General features: G+C 43.7%; 1 protein-coding gene across 6 annotated transcripts in view; it reads left to right on the forward strand.

Annotated features, from left to right (window-relative positions):
- RNF144A (ring finger protein 144A) overlaps positions 1 to 26,719 on the forward strand; it is an 80,242-nt gene that overhangs the window by 39,776 nt on the left and 13,747 nt on the right. For 5 of the 6 annotated variants that reach the window (XM_030489884.1, XM_030489887.1, XM_030489886.1 and 2 more), the window contains one exon: positions 4,474 to 4,619. In XM_030489884.1, the coding sequence (XP_030345744.1) occupies positions 4,485 to 4,619 (135 nt within the window). In that variant the 5' untranslated portion in view covers positions 4,474 to 4,484. Of the gene's footprint in view, positions 1 to 2,267; positions 2,290 to 4,473; positions 4,620 to 26,719 lie in introns of those variants that run through there. The other variant, XM_030489889.1, reaches the window with a different exon arrangement.

Raw genomic sequence — 26,719 nt, forward strand, 5'->3', positions numbered from 1 at the left:
TTATATGTATACATATATATACAAAACCAAAACTGTAGTATAGCAGATGTGTTTGATTTAATCTAGTAACCTGGATCATTTTAACTAGAGTTATTTTGATGAAGAGGCACAACAGGAATGAGAACCAATTTTAAATCCTATTTAAATCTCTGACTTCTAAAAGATCTGTTTTCCATCATGTAAGTAAATTCAGATTAAGATAACTGTGTAAGGCAGATGACTTAAGAGTAACTGATTCACTTGCTGTCTGCTGCGAAAGAGACTGAAGCCCTTAATTTAGAAATTAAACTCATCCCTGATCTAAAGGTGAAATTTAGATTCTGTTGAAAGCTCTATTTTGAGTCTTGCTGGATGAAAAAGACCCAGCATGCTGTGTATGACTGTTTTATTCAATCATATTTTCTAGTCACTTTATTCAATCATAGCTGGTCACATATCTGTGAAGTGCTGACAGTGTAACTGTAGCTTGATTATACAGTGCCATGAAATATTTGACTACAGTGCAGTAAGAAAAACAGTGCTGTTCTATGATTTCTTGAATGACTCGCGTAGAAGAAAGTTGCATTATTTCCTGTTTTCAGACTTTTTACAAAAGTTTTCACAGTATTTCTGTTTCACTGTTTTCTGCAACTTCTTGAAGCATGGAAAGAAATAATTGTTCTATTCTTGATTTAGCAGAGATCAAGTCAGCCATTTGTTCTCGCTTAAAAATGTAGTCTGTGTAGGTGGACCAAAAACTAAGGGATTACTGTTCAGAAATCCAGTTTGTATTCACTTTATGAATTATTGTTGTGCAGAAATAATGAAAGATTCCTTTCCCTTCTATACCCTGCTCCCTAAACACACAACAGTAATGTTTAAAATATATTAACATGTTCGCACAGCAGCAAAACTTCAGTCACTTCTCTGTATTCATGCAGTGGTTCTTTTTTTGTGTGGACATGCACACGGTTGCAGAATTAAGTAGTCATTAGTCAGTTGCTGATTATTTATGGAAAGCCTGCTCTGAAAAAACTATTACTAAAGCAATTTCCTATGCTTCATACTCCCAGCTTGCTTTGGGATGCTGCCCTAGAAAATGATGTGCTATATTTCTTACAAATTCAGTATTACCAGATATAGACAACAGTCTTCAAAAATATGTAAATGAGACTGATCTTGATTGCAGTAGAGTTTAGAGTCTGAACAGTCGGCCAACTTCTCTTCTGGTTTTCTGTGCCTCTAAGTCTGATTTGGCGCATCTGTTATGAGGGCCTGTGAAGTATTGATGTTTTTACTGAGTGTGGTAATCAACATTAAATCTCTAATGAACTAAATATTTATTGGGTTAAGACCTGTTTGGTAGATGGATTGGACTGTAGTTCTGTGTCTCTACTAGCTGTATGTCTTGGGGCCTCCTGACAGATAGCCGAAAGATGAGGCAAGATTTCCTACTGACTGGTGCTATAACTGGTGGTCTTCAGCATGAGGGCACACCAGTACATATTTTTCAATATTTTGTTCCTCTAGAGCTCCTTTCAGTTGCCTTCTCTACTTCTTGCTGTTACTTTACGCTGTCCCTAAATTATCACACATAGCTGGAAAGTGTGAGAATACAGTCCGAAGCCGTAAGAGACCACAGCTATGGAACAGTAGGAGTCTTAATCTGGTTTTGACAGAAGGTGGGTTTTTTGCTCTGCTCTTCTCTGGTTTGTTGTTTAGTTTTGGTTTGGTTTTAAAAAAAGCTTTCTTAAGCACCATACTGTGAACACAGAAGCTTATTATTTAGTTGCTGTACTGTGCCAGGTGATCATGAAGCAAGATCTAGTTTGTGCTTTGGAAACCTTTATTCTCTGTTCCTTCATAAGGATATCCAACAAAGATGTTCCACCGGGGTGTGGTAGCTTTTTGTACATGTTTTCCAAGTCTAGGTGGCAAATTTCTTGATCTTTGCTTTAATGCCACTAGTTACAATAGATATTTCACCCTCCTGCCCTGTTGTGAATGTAAGATTTCATTATAAAAAGAAGGTGTTTGGCAAGGAGGGCTGAGCAGGCATGGCTCTGTTGCCATTTGAGGCTGCATTTAGGTTTTACTTTCTGATATCACCATGGCTGAGTTCATCATGGATTACATGCCAACTGTATGGGGAAGCCAATTTCTACTGGCCTGCTGGATGCCAGCTTGAAAGAAATTTCACTTTGATTTCCCTTTTGTTTTGCAGGAGAAGACAAAGAGGAGAAATATTTCTAAGTGAGGTGTTTCTGAAATATAGTTATGCTGCAAAAGAGGAATTGCCATGTGATACCAGTAAGCCTCTGTTGAAAGTCCTAGGGAACAAGTGTAAACTGTGGAGCAGAGGGGTTATTTTTCCCCTTTATTTACATCTTCACCATAAAACCTGCTAGATTTTGGTCTGCCCGATGAGTGCAAGTGCATCCTTCAATTTATCCCTCTTCATTGTTCATCTGCTAGTTTCATCTGTTTGTTGCCGTAAGCAACAGATGTGCAATAAAGTGGGCAGAACAAGCAAAGGACACTCGAACTAATAGCAAACAGCTAGTTCAGGTGTGTTTGATCACTGCTTCTCAAATACTTCATGAGTGTATCTGTAAATAGATAAACCAAGAAAACTGGTTTTGCTGATATTTTGTGTTAAATGAAAAAGTAGTGGCAGATGACAGTAAAGCAGCAGTCTAATAGCCTTAAAAATCTTGGTTTCATTCATATCACCATGTCAGGCTCTCGTGTCTCAGGAAAGACTGCACAGCACAAATCCTATTTTGTGATGTGGAACCATTATTCATGTACTGTTCTGCAGGACGATTTCATCTTTTCCCTTTGAAACAGTTTGGAGTTTGCGGGTGGGCTTTCGGAGGAAGTGATCCAGAGCATCCCTGAAAATGGGATGTTTAATCTTTCTAACCTCCCCCTCTCCTCCCTGATGGCTGCACTAGAAATAAGTATGACTAGGCTCTGCTCTTTTGGTGTCCTTTAGGTACCTTGTAAAGGGCATCTTCTAATGAGTTAGACTGAATGGAGGGCTAACATAAAATCTTCACTTTGTTTCGGAGAATTTAGAGACCTTGCTGCAATCGTGTCCACGACTGATAGATTATCAAAGACTTAGACTTCACGAACATGTCTTTGAACTGTCCATGTGATTTTTCTAGAGGGCAAAAAGCACATTTTACTTAAACATATGTCTAGACCTAGTCTAATAAACATTAATTTGTTGTAGTTCCAGAGTTCATATCATTACAAGATGAGGTAATGTGACTTATATATAAGCAGTTCCTGCAAGTGCTAATGAAGGGGGAAATAAAGAAAAAGAAGGGAAAAGGAAGAACAACCCACCCACCAAAAAACCTGTGATCATGGTGGGAGTGGTGTATAACTGCTGGTGTGGGAAGGTAAGAAACTGGCTAATTTTGATAACGAGGGAGGTGAGGTCATGTGGACCACCCAGCAGCCTCAGGATGTGAATTTTCCCACACTTGGAAGGTCAATGTCACAAAGACAGCACAATACCAGTAAATATGGTGTTAAGGTAACATAAGCTACCCAAAATGTTTGGGGGAGTGCGTGATTTCTTGTTTTGTTTAGTTTTCCCCCCCCAAGGGTGTACCTTGTAAATCAGCTTTTCTCTTTGTGGGAATACATTTGTTATGTGTGAGATTATTTTCTTTCTGGTTAGTCAGCTGACAACTCTCCATCCGCGCCCTAAAGCCTAGGATAAAGATGCTCTGCATGGTCCTATCCTATTGCAGTCTTGAGGGTGATATATAGGCATTAAAGCCTCTTTCTGTAGCTCACTTTGTGTTCATATTTGCCCCAGTTGGTTGTTACTACAACAAAGTTGTGCTTTCGGCATTTTGCAAGGGCTGGAGGAAAAATGCAGGCTAAAACTCTGAGTGTACTCAGAATGTTCATCGTTGTTTCTAAAATTAGCTTAGCAAACTAATCGATCTGTCATGCTCTTGGGAACAAAAATATCTGGCTCTGTGAGTTGCAATATCATCAGGCTGGAAAAAGGGCATAGTAGATGCTTGGTTTGTGAAAGACCTTGTGAGTGTCGCCTGGGTAGCTGGAGTTGTGGGAGTTAAGGAATGCATTTTAAGTGATGGGTAATCAATGCTGTTGATTATAATGTAATTGTAACTACTAGTAAAACTGACAAATTGGGAATGAGTTTTTGGTATGTATCATGTCGGAGAAAACTCTGCAACCTAAGGATATTTCCTGGTTGCTGTCATGTTTTGTCAGTGTATTATTTGGGCTTTTTTCCCGTTCTGCTTTTGATATGCATGTTCTACCAGACAGGGGATGTATAGCCTACTGCAAGTGCTGACACTGCCAAATTAGCTATCACTGTTTATAGTTTTTTTTTTCCCCAAAGGCACCTGCTGACAGTGACATTTTCAGTGGCAGAAATGTACCGAGTATCAATATAAGGAAATTATGGAATATCTTTACTTTTGTGCTGTTTTTCAGACTCCTCTGCAATGACTACAGCAAGATATAGGCCTACCTGGGACTTGGTACTTGACCCATTAGTGTCCTGCAAGCTCTGCCTTGGTGAATATCCTGTGGAGCAGATGACAACAATAGCACAATGCCAATGCATCTTCTGTACCCTGGTGAGTTTGCTTTTGTTGGCATAAAAAACAACGCACAATTTTAACTGCAGGAGTCGTGTGTTTCTGCTGAGTGGGTTTCACCCTGAAGTACTGGTGCTGCAGTGGAAATAAATACTGTTGCTGCGTACTTGACACAAATGCTAGCAAGTAAACTTTTCTGTTTTCCTGTTTAAAAAGAAAAAAATAATTATTCAGTGCTTCAGTATACTGCTGTATACAGTTACCTCCTTAGCAAGGTTATTCATGCTTTCTTTTTTTATTTATCAGTGGCTTGGATTTTGTTTTGTTTTGAGTTTTTCTGCCTTTAAACTAGACTAGAATAGAATCTTTCATTTGGAGGGGATGCAAAACATTCATCTGGTCCAGCTGCCTGACCACCTCAGAGCTGACCAGAAGTTAAAGCATGTTGTTAAGGGCATTGTCCAAATGCCTCTTAAAGAGTGACAGGCTTGGGGCATTGACCACCTCTCTAGGAAGCCTGTTCCAGTGTTTGACCACTCTCTCTGCAACGAAATGCTTCCTAATGTCCAGTCTAAACCTCCCCTGCAGCAGCTTTGAACCATTCCTGTGTGTTCTGTCACTGGATACCAGGAAACAGATCAGCACCTCCCCTCTTCAGGAAGCTGTAGAGAGCAATGAGGTCACCCCTCAGCCTCCTTTTCTTCAAACCTGACAAACCCAGGGTCCATAGCCACTCCTCACAGGACCTACCTTCCAGCCCTTTCACCAGCATTGTGAAATTTTTTAAATAATAGATTATTTTTTTCTATGATTATTGAGAAGACATGGTGGGGGTTACAAAACAGCAGAAAAGAAGCAATGAAAACAGCTCAGTTTTTAATACATGTAATATTCTAAAAACTCCAAGTTGTCACAACCATCTTTAAAGTTGATGTTCCTTGGGAAAAGAGAAAGTGAGCATACAGGCAGGTAAACAGTCTGTTGCAAACACTGTGCCCGTCCAATTAAAAAGTAAGTATTGCTTCATTATGCACTTTGAAAGGAGTGTTTGCTCAAGCATGCAAAGTATATAAAATTAATAGGCTTCATGAAAAACAGAATAATAGGCTTCAAGAAAACTGTTCTCTACTGTTCGAGTATTTACAGCTGAGTTTTTCCTGTGTCTCTCCCTGTTGCCTGGCTGCATAGAAAATTTTAATTTCATTTTTCAGTAACATTTTAAGCGGCAGCAGAAAAGCTGGGTTACCAGATACGTCTTTTCCTCTCTACCTTGTTCCTCCTTATATTTGCTGCCATCACTGATCTTCCATTTCTTCTTGGTAGAATAGGGTTACTGACTCCTACCACTGTTTCAAAAGATATAGCCTGTTGTATAATCATAGAATAGTTAGGGTTGTAAAGGACCTTAAGATATATTATTTGCCAATAACATGTTCATAGGATGTGGCGTAAGTAAATTTACTGTGGTGATGTTTGTTGTATTGAATTCTATTCAGGTGGAATCATCAGTCCATTTTTATCACTTGTGTTTAATTGTCTCTAATGGTTCATTTAGCATTGACCTGCTTAAGCAAATCAGCGTACCTTGTCTACCTCTTGTCTACTATTTGTATGAGCTTCGCTACAGAGTGAAGTGCCCTGAAAAAATGATTTACCCTAAAGTTTTCCTGTGAATTGATAGGAAAGAGTATTACCCTTTCTTTCATTGTTGGTGATGGGGGAAGAAATAAGAATCAATCCCAATAACTGCAAGCGGCAATAGCTATAAACCTGTCACAGCCCAGGAATTCAGCATGACTGAAACCTATGGCCTCCATTTCTACCTTGTGGACAGCCTGCTAGTTAATAAATTGCCAAAGAAAATACTCCCATAAAGAATCAGGCAAGACATTGGTAATGTCATTGACAATGGTTAAGGAAGAGTGTGACAGCTATGCACTGATTCCTCCACTGGTGTTCCTCCAGTCATGATTTTCAGAAACTTGCTGTTTCTAGATAGCACTGTTGATATGAACTCAATATGAACTCTGTTTTGTAAACAGCCAAATAAAAGTTACTAAAAAGCAACAGGGGAGAAAAAAAATATCCTCTTGACTCAAGACTACGGATGGAGTCTATGTACAGTAGATCCAGTACCTTATACTAGGATAAGTGGAAATATAATTGGAGAAATATTTGACCATCTCTGTTTTGTTTTTAATTGACCAATATGCAATTTTCTTCCGGCTTCTTGCTTTTATGTGAGTGATCTGAGGTAACTAGTGGCCTCTGCAGTGACATGAGCAAATAAGAAAAAAGCATGAGATATGTCCATTACAAGTGTGAAAACTATTTTTAATGCAGCTCTTGCTCCTAGTTCTACCCCTTCTGCCTAAATCGCCGCAAGCTGAGAAAGCGTGAGTATGTATTACAAAGAGGTCTTTCAAGTACAGTGCTACTGGTATGTAGGCAGAATTTAGATCAACGTGCAGATTTCTCAATCCTATAATATTTCTGTCTGCAAGTCTTCACTCTTTATAACCATAGAAGTGCTGTGGTAAAGATCTCATGAAGGATTGTCTCTTCCTGACACACAGTAACACAACATTGCTATTCAGAAAGATAGAATGGGGACACTGTTTCCTCTTGCTTTCTGGCAGAGCTGTGCATGGATTGAATAGAGCAGACTGCCACTCCTCTGCTGATAAGGCATAGACGCTACAATTTCCCATCGTATTACTTAGCCAGTTGTGGCTATTAGCACAATACTCCATTATGGTTTTTATCGTTATGATCATTAATGTGCACACAATGCTGTGAGCTCTCAAGATTTGTATATCTCATCCATTAGGAATGTATCCGTTGTTGGATTGCTTGAGGTACCAGAGGAACAAAGTCTAGAGAGTAGAAAGGGAAGCAAGCTATCTGCTGCTGGCTTTTTGTTTGTTTTTCCGAGTATTGTCAAGGGGCAAGCTAGTATCTCTTTTCTTCTGGAATCCTGTTAGCAATAGGGTGAATCTTAAGTGTGCTCTGCAAATTTTAGACCAAAATGCTTAAAGGTCTTGCTTTTATTAATTCACTTTTCCTTACTTAAATAGCACACAATACATAGCTAGTAACCCTACATCTCAAGATCGTCACTTATCACTTGCTTGCCTTACCAGAAGTAGTTGATTTTGTGTGTTTTCTTCAGAAAGCTTTCCTTATGAAACTTTTATCTCCTCTAGAGGAAAAGGAGAGTGAAACAAACAGAGCATCACTTTTTCCTTTTTGATTAATTTGTTTTGTATTAACTAAAGCACCAAAATTTTTCAGTTATTTCAGTTATTATAACTTTTCAAGTTATTATGTCGTTGCTTTTTTTTTTGGGGGGGGTGAGGGGAGGAGATAGGGAGAGAGCAATTCTAGTCCAATTTCTGCCTGAAATTCTGACTACTTTGCATTCTATGATGAAATGCTCATGTGTCTTAAAGGACAGGATGTTTCCTTGATGTGTTACCAGTTTTGTATGTACTAAAGTTACAATAGGCTGTGTTCCAGTTGATGCTTTTGCATGGAAATCAACCAGATAGTTGCTTAAATCTGTTCTGATTCAGGATTAGATGTATATGTGTACATATATATTACATAATTTATGTATGTATAAATAGACACATAGAAGTGTTAAATAATGTGTTGCAAGTACAGTAATGCCACATTCACTCAAGACAGGCTAAGCTCCTCTTCACATTAGGTTGTTCAGTTCCTTTCAGGATGTTATGTGGTGCTGATCATTCTGGTACTGGATGATCTGTTGCTTACCTTTCTCAAATTTAAAATCAGTCAAGTAGGCAGTCCAGGCAAGCAAATATCTAGAAGAAATATGAAGCCTGAGAGAGAACTTGTCTTTAATGGAAAAATTTATTTTGATTACTCATCTGCAATCCCCCTTGTTACCAATGGAAGACTGCTATTTAGATATGAGTGAGAGAGAGGCTCTAAAATCAGAAATAAAATAACAAAACTCACCTACCTTCTCCTGCTTGTTTGTGATTTCTTGTTGGCCAGCTGTGGACATGTAGATCAACTTTGTGGTGTTTGAAACTAATACTGCTATGCCAATTCTGTATCTGTTTAGTAGATAGTTGTACTCTGATTCTTACCCCCAGGCTCTACGTTAAGCTCTTGAGACAGCTGGTTAATCTTCCCTGGACATCTAGGTATCCCTCTGAGTTTGGTAGAACTGTGGTTTAATTCTCTATCTAAGTGTATTCTCTCTCAAGTAGCATGACAGTGAGATAGTGATAGACTCTCCTGCTATCACTAGCCCTCTTTAGGCAAATGCAGCAATCCTAGTTAATCATGACTGTTCATACATGTCTACTTAATTCTAGTCATTCCCCTAATTAAGCTTCTTTGTAGGCTGGAGACCTGAAAGGAAGACCCTATGATCAGCAAAGAAAATATCCTCTAACTGGCAGCAGGCTTCCCCCCAACCCTCCTCTGTTGTCATGCTTGACTGGAAACACAGAGCTTTGCTGGCCTCTGAGCTGAATGACAGGAAAAAGCATGATTTACTTAGTGATACCCCTCTCTTCAAATAAGGCAGAGACAGTGGCAGTGTCTCCTTCCCCTGGGGCAAAGCAGATGCCAAAAGCAGTATGGATTGGAGCAGGTGGGCTTGGCTGCCTTCTCTATCCCACTTGGTTTGTGCCTGCTTGCCAGGGGGAACCTGCCTCAGCTGGAGAGCATTAGGCTGAGGTGAGGCTGTCCCCCATCTCTACTAAGAGGAGATGCTCTGCTTGCTTTGAAACAGGAGGGAGGGGGAAATCTAATGGCTTGTGGGATTTTATAGAGCTCTGGGTACTTCTTAGTAGCTGTAATGTTTTCCTGTTTCCCACCAGCTGCTGGCAAAGCTTACCACTTGCTGCTTGTGCTCACTTCCCCCAAACCTTAGCAGAGAACTGATGCTAATCGTGACATGTGATGTGCCGTAGAGGCTTCATGGTTAGAGGTTACTGTGTTTGCATAGCAATTCATATGGCTGACAGGGCTCTGACTTGTCTTGTAGGTGCTGTGATGACAAAACTCCCTGCTTAAATCATAAACTCGCCTATTTACAGAGTAAAGTACAGTTGGGAACTGCAGAACCCTAAGTGAAATCTAAATTTGATCCAGAGCCTTCAGCTCTTCTCTCTCCTGTGATGTTACTAAATGAGATTAATGTTACCTGTCTTCATCTGGGTGTTGGGAAAGCCAGTTCATTTTTGTTTGCATAACGTTTTGCATGTGAAAACGAAAGGTTCTTTGTGTGCAGGTGCATGGTCCTCCCACTCAGAAATATTAATTCTGTTCTGAAAATAGAATAAATGTTTCTCAAACAACCATATAAGGGAAGACTGAAATTTTTTGTTGTTGTTTTTTTCCCTCCTGAATATTTGAGTTTCATCCTGCATATGTTGGCATTTGAAAACAAATTTCTTTCTGTAAAGTTTATTCTGTGTGTTTCTACCAGTTGCAGCCCTGAATAAGTGAGAACAAGCAGCTTATGCAAGCTAATGGAGGGGAAAAAATCCAACATGAAAACATGTTTACATGTGCATCCACTTGTAATATCTATTCTAAGATGAAGATATGCACGAACTGCAAGATATCTTTGTCTCATTTGTCCATTTCCTGCTATCTGAGGATGTGAAAGATTTTTCTGAAGAAAAATTGTTCATCTTCTATATATTTTACAGTACACACTCATATAAATGTGCCTAAAAATTCCCTCAAAAAAAAAAAAAACCAACAACCCACCATTTTAAAGGATACGCATAAAGTTTTCATTGCTTTTACCTTCTCTATTAAGACATTCAGCTGGAAACACGCACTTGTTCAGGTTCATTTAGTTCCTTTCGCTTGGTCCTGCTTGGATTTCCACAGCCATTGATTGCTGTGTCTCAGAGGGTATTCACCATATTCTAATATTTCTCAAACTGAAGAAGTCAGCAGGGCTCCTCTTTCTGCATCCTTGCTGATACATACGTTTCTTCTTCCCCACACCTTCATCATTTGTTGACTGATGGCCTGATGCTGACACTTCCCTATACTCAAATTAGCACAGTTACTCCAACGCAGACCGCTTGGAGGCTGCATTCAAACGGAGCAGTGCGGCATCTCGTCCCGAATGTGAATGTCATGTCAGAGAATCATATCATAGAATGGTTTGAGTTGGAAAGGACCTTAAGATCACTTAGTCTGTGAGTTGTTAGCGTCGGTTAAGAAGTGTGTACCAGAGATTGCTGTGCTATTTGTCAAAAGCAGCAAAACCTGCACAGCTATCCACAGGATAAATCAACAGCTATCTTTGCACTAACCACAGTGGCATTTGCAAAGAGTGAATCCCTGCTCCTGGCAGGCTGCTGGCCATTTCCCATCCTGAAATTCCACCAGCTGATGGGAGCACAAGGGCTTCTGGACAAGACCAATATTTAGGATGTTCAGATGGTTTATTCTGAGACATGGAAGTGTATGCGTTGTGTTTATCTTTCCCAGCTAAGACACTGGTTATCATCTAACAGCAAGGTGATGTGACTAGATTTAGGCTGACAATAGAGGCTGTAGAAGGGCTGTAGAACAGCTGGTTCAGTCTTTAAAAACTGTTAGCATGGGGGGAGGAAAAGGCATTTACCCTTGGCATTTTTGTTCAAAAATGCCATCTTTAAAAAGAGGTTAAGTGCTAGGCAGGTAGAGGTAGGAAGCCTGTCAAATGACTTGCCACTTTGGGGAAAATGTTTATCACATGCAATGTTATTTATCTCTGATCCTGTCCCAGCTCCCTTTCTTGGTGTGTACCTTCTTCACAGCACAGGAGGTCAAATTTGATCACTAGATAGATATATCCCTGTTGCAGAGCTCTGGGGAGAGCCTTGCAGGTGCTTGCCTTAGAGTCAAGGTTTTGTATGCTTGTGTAGTATGATTTTTGCCTCTGCAACAAAACAAAGGATACAAGAGGCAAATGTTCCTGTTATTTCTTTCACATTTGTAGATTCGAAGTACTACATGTCAAGATAAGTGACTGTTCTTCCTGTGATTTATTCTTAAGAATGATGAATCAGCTGTAGGATTAATAAAAATTGGAATGGTGGTAGTGAAGATTTCTCTGAAAGTAGATTATTGTCTCTGAGAAGATGTCTGTAAAAGTGAAAATGATCTATTAAAGTTCAAAGTAGTATCACAAACCTTAAACATCTAATGTACATTTGTCTCCGAGCTCTGGGTTGTTTGTGAGGTTTAATATAGCTTGTCCTCTTGGATTTGGTCAGTATAGTTGACGGTATATCTAAATAAAAATCATGTCATGTGTATGCTTCAGACTGATCTCTGTGACTAAGTGCATAGATATTTCCCAATAAATCACTTGTTAACCAAGTAGGATTAAGATGATACTAAGAAGCCAGATTGTAGATCTGATGTGGAGAATTGTGCATGCAGTTGAGCCTGTGATTAAATAAGAATAGATTTGAGGCAGGATTATAACTACTACTTTACACAAAAAGGCCCTGTAGTAAGTTTGAAAGAAGCTTAAAAGGTCTCCAAGGAATCTACCAGGTATTTTCTTTTCTTTCACACGTTTTCTTGCATGTTCTAAGTGTACCACAAAGTTGGATGAAAGTAGTTTTATTTTTCTATGAAACACATTAAATTGGGGGATGGCTCCTATGACTGGAGTGTTGGAGTGGAAGGAAACAGACTCTACAGGAAGGACAGGCAGGGGAGAGGAGGAGGGCGTGTCACCCTCTATGTCAATAACCAACTCAATTGCGTGGCGCTCTGCCTGGGGCTGAATGAGGAGCTGGCTATGTGAGATTATGGGTCAGGATTAAAGGAAGAGCAGGGACAGGTGACCTTATAGTAGGGGTTTGGTACAGGCCACCCAACCAGGAACACGGAGTGGATGAGGCCCTCTATAGACAGAAGCAACCTCATGTTCACCAGCCCAGATCTTCATGGGGGACTTCGACCACACTGATACTGTTGGAGGGGCAACACAGCAGGGCACCCTACCTTGATTATTGTATTCAGCTCTGAGGCCTCCAACATAAAAAGGATGTGGACCTGTTGGAGCAAGTCCAGAGGAGATCTGTGAAGGTGATCGGAGGGCTGGAGCACCTCTCCTATGAAGATAAGCTGAGAGAGCTGAGGTTGTTCAGCCTGAAGAAGAGAAGGGTTTGGGGAAATCTTAGAACAGCCGTCTGGTGCCTGAATGGGGCTTACAAGAAGGCTGGAGAAGAGACTTTTTAAAAGGCCATGTAGGGATAAGACAAGAGATAAAGGCTTTAAACTGAGAGTAGATTTAGATTAGATATTAGAAAAAAGTTTTTTTCTGTGAGGGTGGTGAGGCACTGGAACCTGTTGCGCGGAGAAGCTGTGGCTGCCCCATCCCTGGCAGTGTTCAAGGCCAGGTCGGATGGGGCTTGGAGCAACCTCATCTAGTGGGAGGTATCCCTGCCCATGGGAGGGGGGTTCAAACTGGGTCATCTTTAAGGTCACTTCCAATCCAAACCATTCTGTGATTACTACGTGAGTATCCCTGCTGCTTTTACAAGTATCCACCAAAATATTCAAAGAAAGATAGCATATGACAGTTATATATGTCTGCAGGAATCTGTGCTTTTCAGGAATAGAGGAGGCTCAGGCTCAGATTTTACTGTCATTCTTCCCTCCTCTTCAGAGAATGCTCCAGCTGTAGGCTGCTTATTTTAGGGGAGTTTTTCCTCTTGTTCAGGTTTGCCTAAATGGAAAGTCTTTCCACAAAGTGTTGTGGTGTTTTCTTCAGGGGAGAGCTCTCTAGTCCAGAGTGAATTTGCTGTTTGCACAAAAGGAGGGGGAGCTGTAAGTCCCAGAGTATTAACCTCCACCTGGGACATCAACACCCAAATTCATCTCTCCAAATTTTTGCAGTGGAGACATTCAGTCACTCTCACGCACACTCTCTCCCTAGTGAGTATTGCACGCTACATCACTATGTACTTTTCTAATCTGAAGCTAAAAATGAGCGTTACATCACATTACCTGAAAGACTTGCAGACAATGTACCTGTTAGTATCATAGAATCATAGAATAGTAAGGGTTGGAAAGGACCTTAAGATCATCTAGTTCCAACCCCCCTGCCATGGGCAGGGACACCTTGCCCTAAGCCATGTGGTCCAAGGCTCTGTCCAACCTGGCCGTGAACACTGCCAGGGATGGAGCATCCACAACCTCCCTGGGCAACCCATTCCAGTGCTTCACCACCCTCACTGTAAAGAACTTCTTCCTTATATCTAATCTAAACTTCCCCTGTTTAAGTTTGAACCCATTACCCCTTGTCCTACCGCTACAGTCCCTAAGGAAGAGTCCTTCCCCAGCATCCTTATAGACCCCCTTCAGATACTGGAAGGCTGCTATGAGGTCTCCACGCAGCCTTCTCTTCTCCAGGCTGAACAGCCCCAACTCTCTCAGCCTGTCTTCATATGGGAGGTGCTCCAGCCCTCTTATCATCCTCATGGCCCTCCTCTGGACTCGCTCCAACAGCTCCATGTCCTTTTTATGCTGAGGACACCAGAACTGTATGCAGTACTCCAAGTGAGGTCTCACAAGAGCAGAGTAGAGAGGCAGGATCACCTCCTTTGACCTGCTGGTCACGCTTCTTTTGATGCAGCCCAGGATACGGTTGGCTTTCTGGGCTGCAAGCGCACACTGAAGCCGGCTCATGTTAAGCTTCTCGTCAACCAACACCCCCAGGTCCTTCTCTGCAGGGCTGCTCTGAATCTCTTCTCTGCCCAACCTGTAGCAGTGCCTGGGATTGCCCCAACCCAGGTGTAGGACCTTACACTTGGCTTGGTTAAACTTCACAAGGTTGGCATCAGCCCACCTCACAAGCGTGTCAAGGTCCCTCTGGATGGCATCCCTTCCCTCCAGCATATCAACTGAACCACACAGCTTGGTGTCATCGGCAAACTTGCTGAGGGTGCACTCAATCCCACTGTCCACGTCGCCGACAAAGATGTTGAACAGGACCGGTCCCAACACCGATCCCTGAGGGACACCACTCGTTACAGGTTTCCAACTGGACATCGAGCCATTTACCACAACTCTTTGCATGCGGCCGTCGAGCCAGTTTTTTATCCACCGAGTGGTCCATCTATCAAATTGATGTCTCTCCAATTTAGAGACAAGGATGTCATGCGGGACAGTGTCGAACGCTTTGCACAAGTCCAGGTAGATGATGTCAACTGCTCTGCTGCTGTCCATCAGTTCCGTGGCTCCATCATAGAAGGCCACCAAATTGGTCAGGCAGGATTTCCCCTTAGTGAAGCCATGTTGGCTGTTACCAACCACCTCCTTGTTTTTCATGTGCCTTAGCCTGTTTTCCAGGAGAAACTGTTCCAAGATTTTGCCAGGCAGAGAGGTGAGGCTGACTGGTCTGTAGTTTCCCAGGTCTTCCACCTTCCCCTTCTTGAAAATGGGGGTTATATTACCCTTCTTCCAGTCATCGGGAACTTCACCTGACTGCCAGGATTTTTCAAATATGATGGACAGTGGTTTAGCAACTTCATTTGCCATCTCCCTCAGGACCCGTGGATGGATTTCATCAGGTCCCATGGACTTGTGCATGTTCAGGTTCTTAAGATGGTCTCAAACCTGATCCTCTCCTACAGTGGGCCTAAGGTCTTAATTTTCATAGTGCCTGCATTTGCTTTCCAAGACTTTTGTGGTGTGGTCAGAGCATTTGCTGGTGAAGACTGAGGCAAAGAAGTCATTAAGAACCTCAGCCTTCTCCAAATCCATGGTAGCCAGTTCTCCTGATAGCTTGTGGAGAGGGCCCACGTTGTCCCTAGTCTGTCTTTTATTTGCTACGTATCTATAGAATCCTTTCCTGTTATCTTTTACATCCCTTGCCAAACTTAATTCTGTCTGGGCCTTATCTTTCCTAACCTGGTCCCTAGCTTCCCGGGCAATGCTCCTATCTTCTTCCCAGGCCGCCTGTCCTTGCTTCCACCTTCTATAAGCTTCTTTTTTCCCTCTAAGTTTCCTCAGCAGCTCCTAGTCCATCCATGGAGGTCTCCTGGCCCTCCTGCTGCACTTTCTTCTAGTCGGGATGCAACACTCCTGAGCACGTAGCAGGTGATCCTTGAATACCAACCAGCAGTCTTGGGCCCCCCTGCCCTCTAGGACTGTATCCCATGAAATGTTACTAAGGAGGTTCCTGAAGAGGCCAAAGTCTGCTTTCTTGAAGTCCAGGGCAGTGAGCTTGCTGCACGCTCTTCTCACTGTCCTGAGGATCTCAAACTCAACCATCTCGTGATCACTAGAGCCAAGGCTGCCCTGGAGTGTCACATTTCCAACCAGTCCCTCCCTGTTGGTGAGGACAAGGTCAAGCATGGCGCCTCTCCTTGTCAGCTCCTCTATTGCTTGAAAGAGGAAGTTGTCTTCCACACAATCGAGGAACCCTCCTGTGCTGGGCCGTATCGTCCCTCCAACAGTATAATTACCTATTCACCAGACTGCCTGCAGAATTAGCGTAGTGGAATTAGCACAGAGCAGTAGAATAACCTTGGTATTTCACTGTCTTAGGGCAAGAAAAGATACTACCTTCTCAGTATTCATTTTTAAGTCCTGTAATGAAAAATACCTGCAGAACATGAAAATACTGCAAAATTCTATTAAAAGTAGTTGTTCTCATCTAGGTAGCATCATCACATGAATTTTGAGCTTTAACTTACCATCCTTTTAGCACAAAACCTACAAATAGACCAAACTGTAGATGTGTAGCCACAAAATGCTGTTAAATAAGTGCTTCTCACTCAATAGCCTTTCATATTTTTCCTATTATTTCTTACAATATAAGGCCAAAAGGGATCTTTAAATTCATCTACCCTGATGTCATTTGTAATATGAATCATAAAATAACAGCCAATGTTTCCTAACTCTTCATGTGGTTGAATTCAAGTTTATATAAATACATGTGTGTGTATATGTATGTATATATTTTTAGAAGTTCATCTAATCCTGGTTTGCAGATGACGGAGAATTTTTGAGACCAGCAATTTAGTCTACATGTTAATAATCATCATACTTGGAAACATCTTGTTCAGTTTGAGCTTTCTTCCCAGTATTATTTTCCATTTTCCCTCTGTGCATTGAAACTGAGGCTCACTAATCTTAGAATCAGATTTTGGGGTTCAAAAAAATTAAAAAAAAATCTCCCTTATTGAAAAAGTATGTCAGCCTTTCCTTGTGTTCCTGAAGTGCAGTGCAAAGCTCTTAGTGATTGTCAGGCCAAGGTGAAGGGTTATTTACCTGGTCAATATTTGTTGCGATAGCAACTGTCTTCATCTACATATAATATTCACCTTTACCAAATGCATTGTAAAAAATGAATTCCCTTTCTGTTTCAGAATTTGGTAAATGTTAGATTTCTTTCTTTTTATTTCTTTTTTCCTTTTCGATTTTATCAGTAGGTGTTTGCTTTTTTTAAATGTTTCACCAATACCAGCATGTGATGATTTTGCTTGTAGTGCACATTCTGTTTTGGGATGGCTGTGGCCTAGTGCCAGCACTAAAATACATTTAAAGTTTTAAGAAATAAATCAAATGATATCTTGATGATATTCTTGGCTCTGCAATCCTGTCATGCTTTTCCGGCCTTTCCAAACCCATTGACTTATTTATAAAATTTCCCATATGACTTGGCACTTGCATCTGCAGCACTAGTGCAGTCAGAAGTCTGCTTTTTGACAAAGTCCACCTAGAAGCAGTTAAGAAAATAATACAGGATTATTTTTTTGCATTCCTAACTCGTCCACAGAAAATTACAAGCTGTATGGCAGTTTTCATGGGATTCCCTGTATAACATTCATATACGGTGGTATATTGCTATAGCCTTTTAATTTAAAAATACGTGAAGTTGTAAAACGGATGTTAATGTATAGATCTGGGGGCGGGGCCAAGGTGCGCTTTCCCGCGGCGCCGGCGGGCTCTGCCGAACACTTGGGCGCGGCGGCACCGCGGGTCTCTTGGTGGGGGCTCCGGGATTGAGCTGCTGCGGGAGTGGTGCCCGGCCCTGTGCCGTGGAGGGTCCCTCGCAGCAGCGCGGACGGTGCTTCATTGAGCCAAACCCTGTGTGGGGTTGGTGAGGGTGACACGTACGTGTGGCGGGTGGGGGGGAAGGAGGACGACTCTACGGGGGAAAAGCAGGATGGTCACCGTGAGCTACCACGCAGCCTCCGGGCACGGCCGCGGGGCAGGGCTGGGTCCCAGGTAGCAGCCTGTGTTTGGGCTTGTGCTGCCCGCTGGGGCTGGCACGCAGAAAATTGCCTGGAGGATGCGAGGGATGGGAGGAAAAGCTTGGTTCATTTGCTTCATCCCTGGCAGCGTTCAAGGCCAGGTTGGACGGGGCTTTGAGCAACCTGGTCTAGTGGAAGGTGTCCCTGCCCATGGCAGCGGGTTGGAACTAGATGATCTTTAAGGTCCCTTCCAATCCAAACCATTCTGTGATCTGTATAGTTAAGGAACCAAACAATCTTAGTAGTGTTCTAGGGTTCCATCATATGATAATTGTTATTTTGCTACCCTGAGGCATTTGGTATGCTGAAAATATGCATGCTGAACAGAAACCTAAACTACTACCATTACCTGTTCACTTATTGCAACTGCAATATAAACTAGAGTAACTTGCCTAACTATTCGTATAAACTGACATCTTTCTTATAGGCCCCTTTTAAGAACTGAAAGGCCACAATAAGGTCTCCCCAGACCTTTCTCTTCTCCAGGCTGAACAACCCACTCTCTTAGCCTTTCCTCATAGGAGAGGTCCTCCATCCCTCTAGGCATGTCTTCATTGTTCCAGGTGAAGATTGTTAGAGTGCAGAAATGAAGTACAAAACTGAGTGCAAAGGAAGTGCTTCCTCGTACGAACTAAATTCAGCAAAGAGTTATTTTTTTGTGCAATGCTAAGTCTTACCCTCGTTTCATTATATCAGATTAAGCATGTAAGCGGAAATGTACAGAATAACAACCATCAATTTTTGACAGGTTTAGAGTATATCCAAGTGTGACTTACTTTAAATATCATTTACTTATTTTATTACTGAAATACAGTGAGTTTTTGGAGTTTTTTTAAGAAAGGAAGAAGTGGAATTTAGCAAAAGTATTGCTTCAAATAAAAGCAACTTTCCATTGACACAGGTCCTTCAAAGGAAGACTAAAGATGCTCCCCAGCATAATGGTTTTATAAGGGTCAGTGTACAAGAAGGGTATCTTGTGACCTTATTCTTACTTCAGACCTTAGGTACCTAATTTCAGCTCCTGTTTTCTGTGAAAAAAACTATATCATACAGTTCATTTTGAAAGTTGTTTGCGTTGAGTTACACTCCCACATTTTTTGTTCATCCTGTATAGTGCTTTATTGCCTTAATGGAAGGAGTATAAAGATATTTTCTTCCAGGATGGGTTCAACTATAAGCTGCATAGAAAATGAGCAACAATTCATTTGTCATCTTTTTTACCTGTTTTGTAATGAATTTTTCATAGTATGTAACTGAGTACCTAATCCTCCTGGAATTTTGCTTGCATGCTGGTGCGTTTCCAGTACTGTAGCCAGTTTAAAATTTACAGGCACAAGTGGCACGTCTTGTGTCTGCTCCCAAGAGAAGCCACAGGTACCCTGTGCTTCAAATTCCCCTGCAACCACTTTGAGTTGCTCCTTCTCCACCCAAGAAATCCCTGGAGTGAAAGTCTTACGTGAACAGGGTGTTTTATCCTCTGCCTAATTTAGAGTGATAATTCTTGGCCTTGAGATAACATCTGTGTTCCCAGAAGGTGTAGCATAAGAAGTGCACTTTGGCCATGCTGGTTTTGAGGAAGTAAGGGCCAGTGCCACATATGGGGAAGGGGAAGGCCTTGGACACTGCTCATAGCAGGGATGAACCATGACATTCCTTGGAAGATGTGCGGAAGGGGAAACAAATCGAATAGGCTTTGGAAATAGTCCCAAACAGGTTGAAGAGGAGAATTAACCACATTAATGATTAATGATGACAAAGCTCATTCAGCTTGAAAAGTACTTTCTATAAGTGCTAAGTGCTGGCATTAAAAATGTATGCATTTTCATTTTAATCCACACTTGGCATCTGCAAATGGAGGGGAAAAGGGAAAGCCAACACTGTCATTATAGCAACTCTAATACCTCTCTACAGCTGAAATCACAGTTTGCCAAGGCACACGACCTAGGATCTGGTTCTTGCAGAGCTCAGCCTGCTGTGATTGCTGCTGCTAGTGGTTCTCTTGAATTGCTCCACTACCTGCCCTGCAGAACTATAAATGAGCCTTAGAAACCTTCTGTAAGTCAAACATCTACTAAGTGAAGAGTTCTCTTCTTTAAATCCCTACTGATAAAAAGGAAGAGTAATTTGTCACGTGGATTTTTTGCACATGCAACACTTTTCAAGATACCTATTATTGGATATCTGTTTTCCTAAAAAAAAAATAAATAAATAAAAAATAGACCTGTTGTCTCAGTTGAATAGGAGACACAGGGAAGGGGACTCTGACAGACATGATTTGTTGTGTGTCGTGGTTTGAGCCCAGCCGGTAACTCAGAACCACACAGCCGCTCGCTCACTCCCCCCACCCCCCTTCTTCCTCCCCCCGCTCCCGGAGGGATGGGGAGGAGAATGGGAAGAATGTAACTCCCACGGGTTGAGATAAGAGCAGTCCCGCAACTAAGGTATAACACAAAACCACTACTGCTACCACCAATGATAATAACGATTAGTGAAATAACAAGGGGAGAGGATACAATTGCTCACCACCCGCCGACCGATACCCAGCCCGACCCGAGCAGTGATCTGGGCCTTCCGGGTAACTCCCCCCGGTTTATATACTGGGCATGACGTGCTGTGGTATGGAATACCCCTTTGGCTAGTTTGGGTCAGGTGTCCTGTCTCTGCTCCCTCCCGGCTTCCCCTCCTCCCTGGCAAAGCATGAGACTGAGAAAGTCCTTGGTTGGAATAAACATTACTTAGCAACAACTAAAAACATCGGTGTTATCAGCGTTGTTCCCAGGCTGAAAGTTAAAAAACACAGCACTGCACCAGCTACTAAGCAGGAGAAAAATGACTGCTATAGCTGAACCCAGGACAGTATCCACCCCTTATTCCATACCATTCACGTCATGCTCAGATCCCACATCTCTCAGCACACCATCACCCCTGTCCCATATATACACATATATATACACCCACACCCACACACAGAGAAAGATATCGTTCCCTAGTCCATGGACCAATCCCTGTAAAATTGCTGAACTCATCCAGTCCATGATGTCAGGCTCCATCTCTTGTAATAGTCTTTCAGGGCAGGAGGGACGGTACGTAGTGTTGGGTTGTTGCCTGCTGATGATACCGCCAAACTCATCTGGTCACTGCTGAGCTCGCCTGGTTTCCTCAAAATTCATTCTTTGTTGAGGTGATGATCGGAGGGAAGTCAGGGTCAATGGCTGGTGACCTGAAGATATCTAGCTGGTGGGCTATAAAAGTGTTATAGAGCAGGCAACAGCGTACAATTGAGTTCATTGGCTGTTTTCCCCCAAAATCAAATCCCCTTGAGGTACACATCGGACTTCCCCATCTTCCCGCATTACCCACCAAGTATATCCAGGTCCCTGAGCAAAAGCAACCCCACGAGTGGGTTTGCCTTTACCTGAAGCAGGAATAACCCAGACTGTCTTCCCCAACAAATTCTTTATGTGCACCACAGGAACTTTATCCCCCTCTACAGTACGTAAAAGTTCTGATTGGGCTGGGCCAGCCCTGTTGGCAGATCCCCTACTGTTGACCAACCAGGTGGCTTTTGGTAAATGTGTATCCCAGTGTTTGAAAGTCCCACCACCCATTGCTCTCAGTGTAGTTTTTAACAGCCCATTGTGCCGTTCGATTTTCCCAGAGGCTGGTGCATGGTAGGGGATGTGGTATACCCACTCAATGCCATGCTCTTTGGCCCAAGTGTCTATGAGGTTGTTCCGGAAATGAGTCCCATTGTCTGACTCAATTCTCTCTGGGGTGCCGTGTCGCCACAAGACTTGTTTCTCAAGGCCCAGGATAGTGTTCCGGGCAGTGGCATGGGACACAGCGTATGTTTCCAGCCAGCCGGTGGTTGCTTCCACCATGGTAAGCACATAGCGCTTGCCTTGACGGGTTGGTGGGAGTGTGATATAGTCAATCTGCCAGGCCTCCCCATATTTGTACTTCAGCCATCGTCCTCCATACCAGAGAGGCTTTAACCGCTTGGCTTGCTTAATTGCAGCACATGTTTCACATTCGTGAATAACCTGGGCAATAGTGTCCATCGTTAAGTCCACCCCTCGATCACGAGCCCATCTATATGTTGCATCTCTGCCTTGATGGCCTGAGGTGTCATGGGCCCACCGGGCTAAAAATAATTCACCCTTATGTTGCCAATCCAAGTCCATCTGAGCCACTTTAATCTTAGCAGCTTTATCCACTTGCTGGTTATTCTGGTGTTCCTCAGTGGCCCGACTCTTGGGTACATGAGCATCTACGTGGCGTACCTTCACCACCAGGTTCTGCACCCGAGCAGCGATATCTTGCCACAATGCAGCAGCCCAGATGGGTTTACTTCTGCGTTGCCAGTTGCTCTGCTTCCATTGCTGCAACCACCCCCACAGGGCATTTGCCACCATCCATGAGTCAGTATAGAGATAAAGTACTGGCCATTTTTCTCGTTCAGCAATGTCCAAGGCCAGCTGGATGGCTTTCACCTCTGCAAATTGACTCGATTCACCCTCTCCCTCAGCAGTTTCTGCAACTTGTCGCAGGGGACTCCACACAGCTGCCTTCCATCTCCGATGCTTTCCCACAATACGGCAGGACCCATCAGTAAACAAGGCATATTGCTTTTCACTCTCTGACAGTTCATTATATGGTGGGGCCTCTTCAGCACGCGTCGCCTCCTCTTCTGGTGACATCCCAAAATCTTTGCCTTCTGGCCAGTCCATGATGACTTCTAGAATTCCTGGACGACTGGGATTTCCTATTCGAGCTCGTTGTGTAATTAGTGCGGCCCACTTACTCCATGTAGCATCAGTTGCATGATGTGTAGAGGAGACCCTGCCTTTGAACATCCAGCCCAGCACAGGCAACCGGGGTGCCAGGAGGAGCTGCGCTTCAGTTCCAATCACTTCTGAGGCAGCTCGAACCCCTTCATAGGCTGCCAGTATCTCTTTTTCAGTGGGAGTGTAGCTGGCCTCGGATCCTTTATATCCCCGACTCCAAAAGCCAAGGGGTCGACCTCGAGTCTCCCCTGGAGCTTTCTGCCAGAGGCTCCAGGTAGGACCATTCTCCCCAGCTGCGGTATAGAGCACATTTTTCACATCTGGCCCGGCCCGGACTGGTCCAAGGGCTACTGCATGAACTATTTCTCGTTTAATTTGTTCAAAGGCTTGTTGTTGCTCAGGGCCCCATTTGAAATCATTCTTCTTCCGGGTCACGTGGTAGAGAGGGCTTACAATCAGACTGTAATTTGGGATGTGCATTCTCCAGAACCCCACAACACCTAAGCAAGCTTGTGTTTCTTTCTTGTTAGTTGGTGGAGACATTGCTGTTATCTTGTTGATCACGTCTGTGGGGATCTGGCGGCGTCCATCTTGCCATTTTATTCCCAAAAATTGAATCTCCTGTGCAGGTCCCTTGACCTTATTCCGTTTTATGGCAAAACCGGCCTTCAGCAGGATTTGGATTATTTTCCTCCCTTTCTCAAAAACTTCTTCCGCTGTATCACCCCACACGATGATGTCATCAATGTATTGCAGGTGTTCTGGAGCTTGCCCCTGTTCCAGTGCAGTCTGGATCAATCCATGGCAGATGGTAGGGCTGTGTTTCCACCCCTGGGGCAGTCGGTTCCAAGTGTACTGGACGCCCCTCCAAGTGAAAGCAAACTGTGGCCTGCATTCTGCTGCCAAAGGGATCGAGAAAAATGCATTGGCAATGTCAATTGTGGCATACCACTTGGCTGCCTTTGACTCCAGTTCATACTGAAGTTCTAACATGTCCGGTACGGCAGCACTCAATGGTGGTGTGACTTCGTTCAGGCCACGATAGTCTACTGTTAATCTCCACTCTCCATTAGACTTTTGCACTGGCCATATGGGGCTATTAAAGGGTGAGCGGGTCCTGCTGATCACTCCTTGGCTCTCCAGTTGGCGGATCAGCTTATGGATGGGAATCAAGGAGTCTCGGTTGGTGCGATATTGCCGCCGGTGCACTGTTGTGGTCGCAATTGGCACTTGTTGTTCTTCGACCTTCAGCAACCCCACAACAGAAGGATCCTCTGAGAGACCGGGTAAGGTGGACAGCTGCTTAATTTCCTCTGTCTCCAAGGCAGCGATACCAAAAGCCCATCTATACCCTTTTGGGTCTTTGAAGTACCCTCTCCTGAGATAGTCTATGCCAAGGATGCATGGAGCCCCTGGACCAGTTACAATGGGGTGCTTTTGCCACTTCCTCCCAGTCAGGCTGATTTCAGCTTCCAGCATAGTTAACGCTTGGGATCCTCCTGTCACTCCAGAAATAGAAATGGGTTTCACCCCTTGATACCTTGATGGCATCAGAGTACACTGTGCACCGGTATCTACTAGAGCCTTATACTTCTGTGGGACTGATGTGCCAGGCCATCTGATCCACACAGTCCAGTAAACCCGATTATCCCTCTCCTCCACCTGGCTGGAGGCAGGGCCCCTCTAATAGTGATCACAAAATTCTCCACTTCTGTCTTGTAGAAAGGGATTAGTATTCCTTATCACAGGAGCTGGAGTAAAATCAGCTCTTTCGCTCCATCTGGGAAACTGCTCGCCAGAGACTGGAGCAGCAGCTTTCCTGGGAGGATCATCCTTGACCATTGTTCTCCTCTTCAGTTCACGCACCCGTTGCTCCAGAGCTGAAGTAGGTTCTCCATCCCACTTTCTCATGTCTTCTCCGTGATCCCACAGGTAAAACCATAGGGTGGCCCGTGGCGTGTACCTCCTATATTTTCTTTCTCGAGCAGTAGGGCGCCTTCTGTTGATAGCTGAGACATGGGTTGGTACGCGTGGAGAGCTGGATAGATCGGATAAATCGTCTCTCAATTGTTTGAACTCCTGGGACAGTTTTTCCACAGCTGAAATGATGGAAGGGGTGAGATTGTCTTCGAACTCTCGGAGTTGACGAATCAGGAAATCCACTGTTGGTGATACTCCGTCATTCCAGGTCATTGATGCCAACGTGTGGGCATATGAGGATGGCGCACTCCGTGTAAGTTTCCGCCACATGGGTCGTGTACATTCGACTTCATCTGGGTCTACGGATGTGTTCCTGGAATCCGGCCTACGATAGATCATCTCTATAATGGCTGATTCCCTCAGGGACTGGATGCCTTTCTCTATCGTGGTCCAGTTGGCTGAGCGATTCGTAATATCGTCTTTGTAGGGAAACCTTTCCTTCACAGCTGCCAGGAGCCGCCTCCAAAGACTGAGGGCTCGCTTCTCTCTTGCAATCGCTTTGTCAATTCCTCCTTCCTTAGCAAGTGATCCCAGCTGCTTGGCTTCCCTACCTTCTAGTTCGTGACCGTCGGCCCCATTGTCCCAGCACCGGAGCAACCAGGTGACAATGTGCTCCCCTGGAAGACGGGTGAAATCTTTTCGCATATTCCACAGTTCGGTTGAGGTCCGGGGTCGAGAAGTGACCTCTTCTTCTTCTTCCTCTTCCTCTGACCCACGTAGTAGTAACTCTTGTTCAGGTGCTGTTGCATGTAGTAATGGCACTGGGTCTTCATCTTTCTTCGCTTCGCGGGTTGCTCTTTGTGCCTTTCGTCTGCTTTTGCTTACAGGGGCAACAGACATTGTCACAAACTGGACATTTGGTTTAGCTGCAGTGTTTGTCACTGTGGTTGGAGTGGCTGCAGTGTCTGCCACTAGGATTGGAGTGGTTGCAATGTCTATTGCTGGGGTTGGTGCAGCTGTTGTGCTTGGGAGTTGAGTAACACCAACAGCTGCATTATCTGTTGCTGTCGGGGTTTGAGTAGCTACTGTGCTTGTCACTGGGGTTGGTGTAGCTGCGGTGCTTGGAGTAGCCATATTGTCTGTTGCTGTCGGGGTTTGAATAGCTACTGTGCATGTCACTGGGGTTGGTGTAGCTGCGGTGCTTGGAGTAGCTATATTGTCTGTTGCTGTCGGGGTTTGAGTAGCTACTGTGCTTGTCACTGGGGTTGGTGTGGCTGCGGTGCTTGGAGTAGCCACATTGTCTGTTGCTGTCGGGGTTTGAGTAGCTGTTGTGCTTGTCACTGGGGTTGGTGTAACTGCTGTATTTGAAGTTGGAGTAGTTGCATTGTCTGTTGTGGTCAGGGTTTGAGTAGCTGTTGTGCTTGTCACTGGGGTTGATGTAGCTGCTGTACTTGGAGTAGCTGTGTTGACTGTTGTGGTCAGGGTCTGAGTAGCTGCTGTGCTTGTAGTTGGCATAGCTGCGTTGTCTGTTGCTTTGCCATCAGATCCAGAGACATTTTTTTCCCTTTGAAGGTGCTGGATAGTGTTGAGCAGGGCTCTATAGGCATAGGCCAAGCCCCAGCACGTTGCCAAGATTTGTCCCTCTCTGGTATAACCAGGACGACAGCACACCTCGTTTAAGTGTTTTACTAGTTTTTCCGGATGTTGCACTTGTTCAGTGGTGAAGTTCCAAAGCACTGGAGGGGCCCACTGGCCTAGGTACTTGCCCATACTATCCCACACACCCTGCCACTCATAACTGTCCAGCCTCAGGGAAAATCTCTTGGTGGTCCTCCTATATCGTCGTCTAACCCTAGACCAGATTCGAACCTGATACTGCTGAATTTTTGACATTAAACGAAATAGGATGTTCCTACGACGGGATGGCCGTGGGTAAAACACACTCCATATGTTTGCCAACATGCTGATCCCCAGCACAATCAGCAGGCAGGTTTCAAGGGTACTCAAAGGCCACCTAAAACCTTCAGAACTCTCAACTGCTGTTGCAAATAGGCTGGTGGGGGAACGGGGGGTGAAAGAGAATGCTTCCTTCGTAAGTTTACCCCCCGAGGAGGAAAAAAAAGATATGCAATTGCTAAAATATTTCATTATATACCTC

The sequence above is a fragment of the Strigops habroptila genome, chromosome 6, assembly GCF_004027225.2.
Source record: "Strigops habroptila isolate Jane chromosome 6, bStrHab1.2.pri, whole genome shotgun sequence".
Classification (NCBI taxonomy): domain Eukaryota; kingdom Metazoa; phylum Chordata; class Aves; order Psittaciformes; family Psittacidae; genus Strigops; species Strigops habroptila.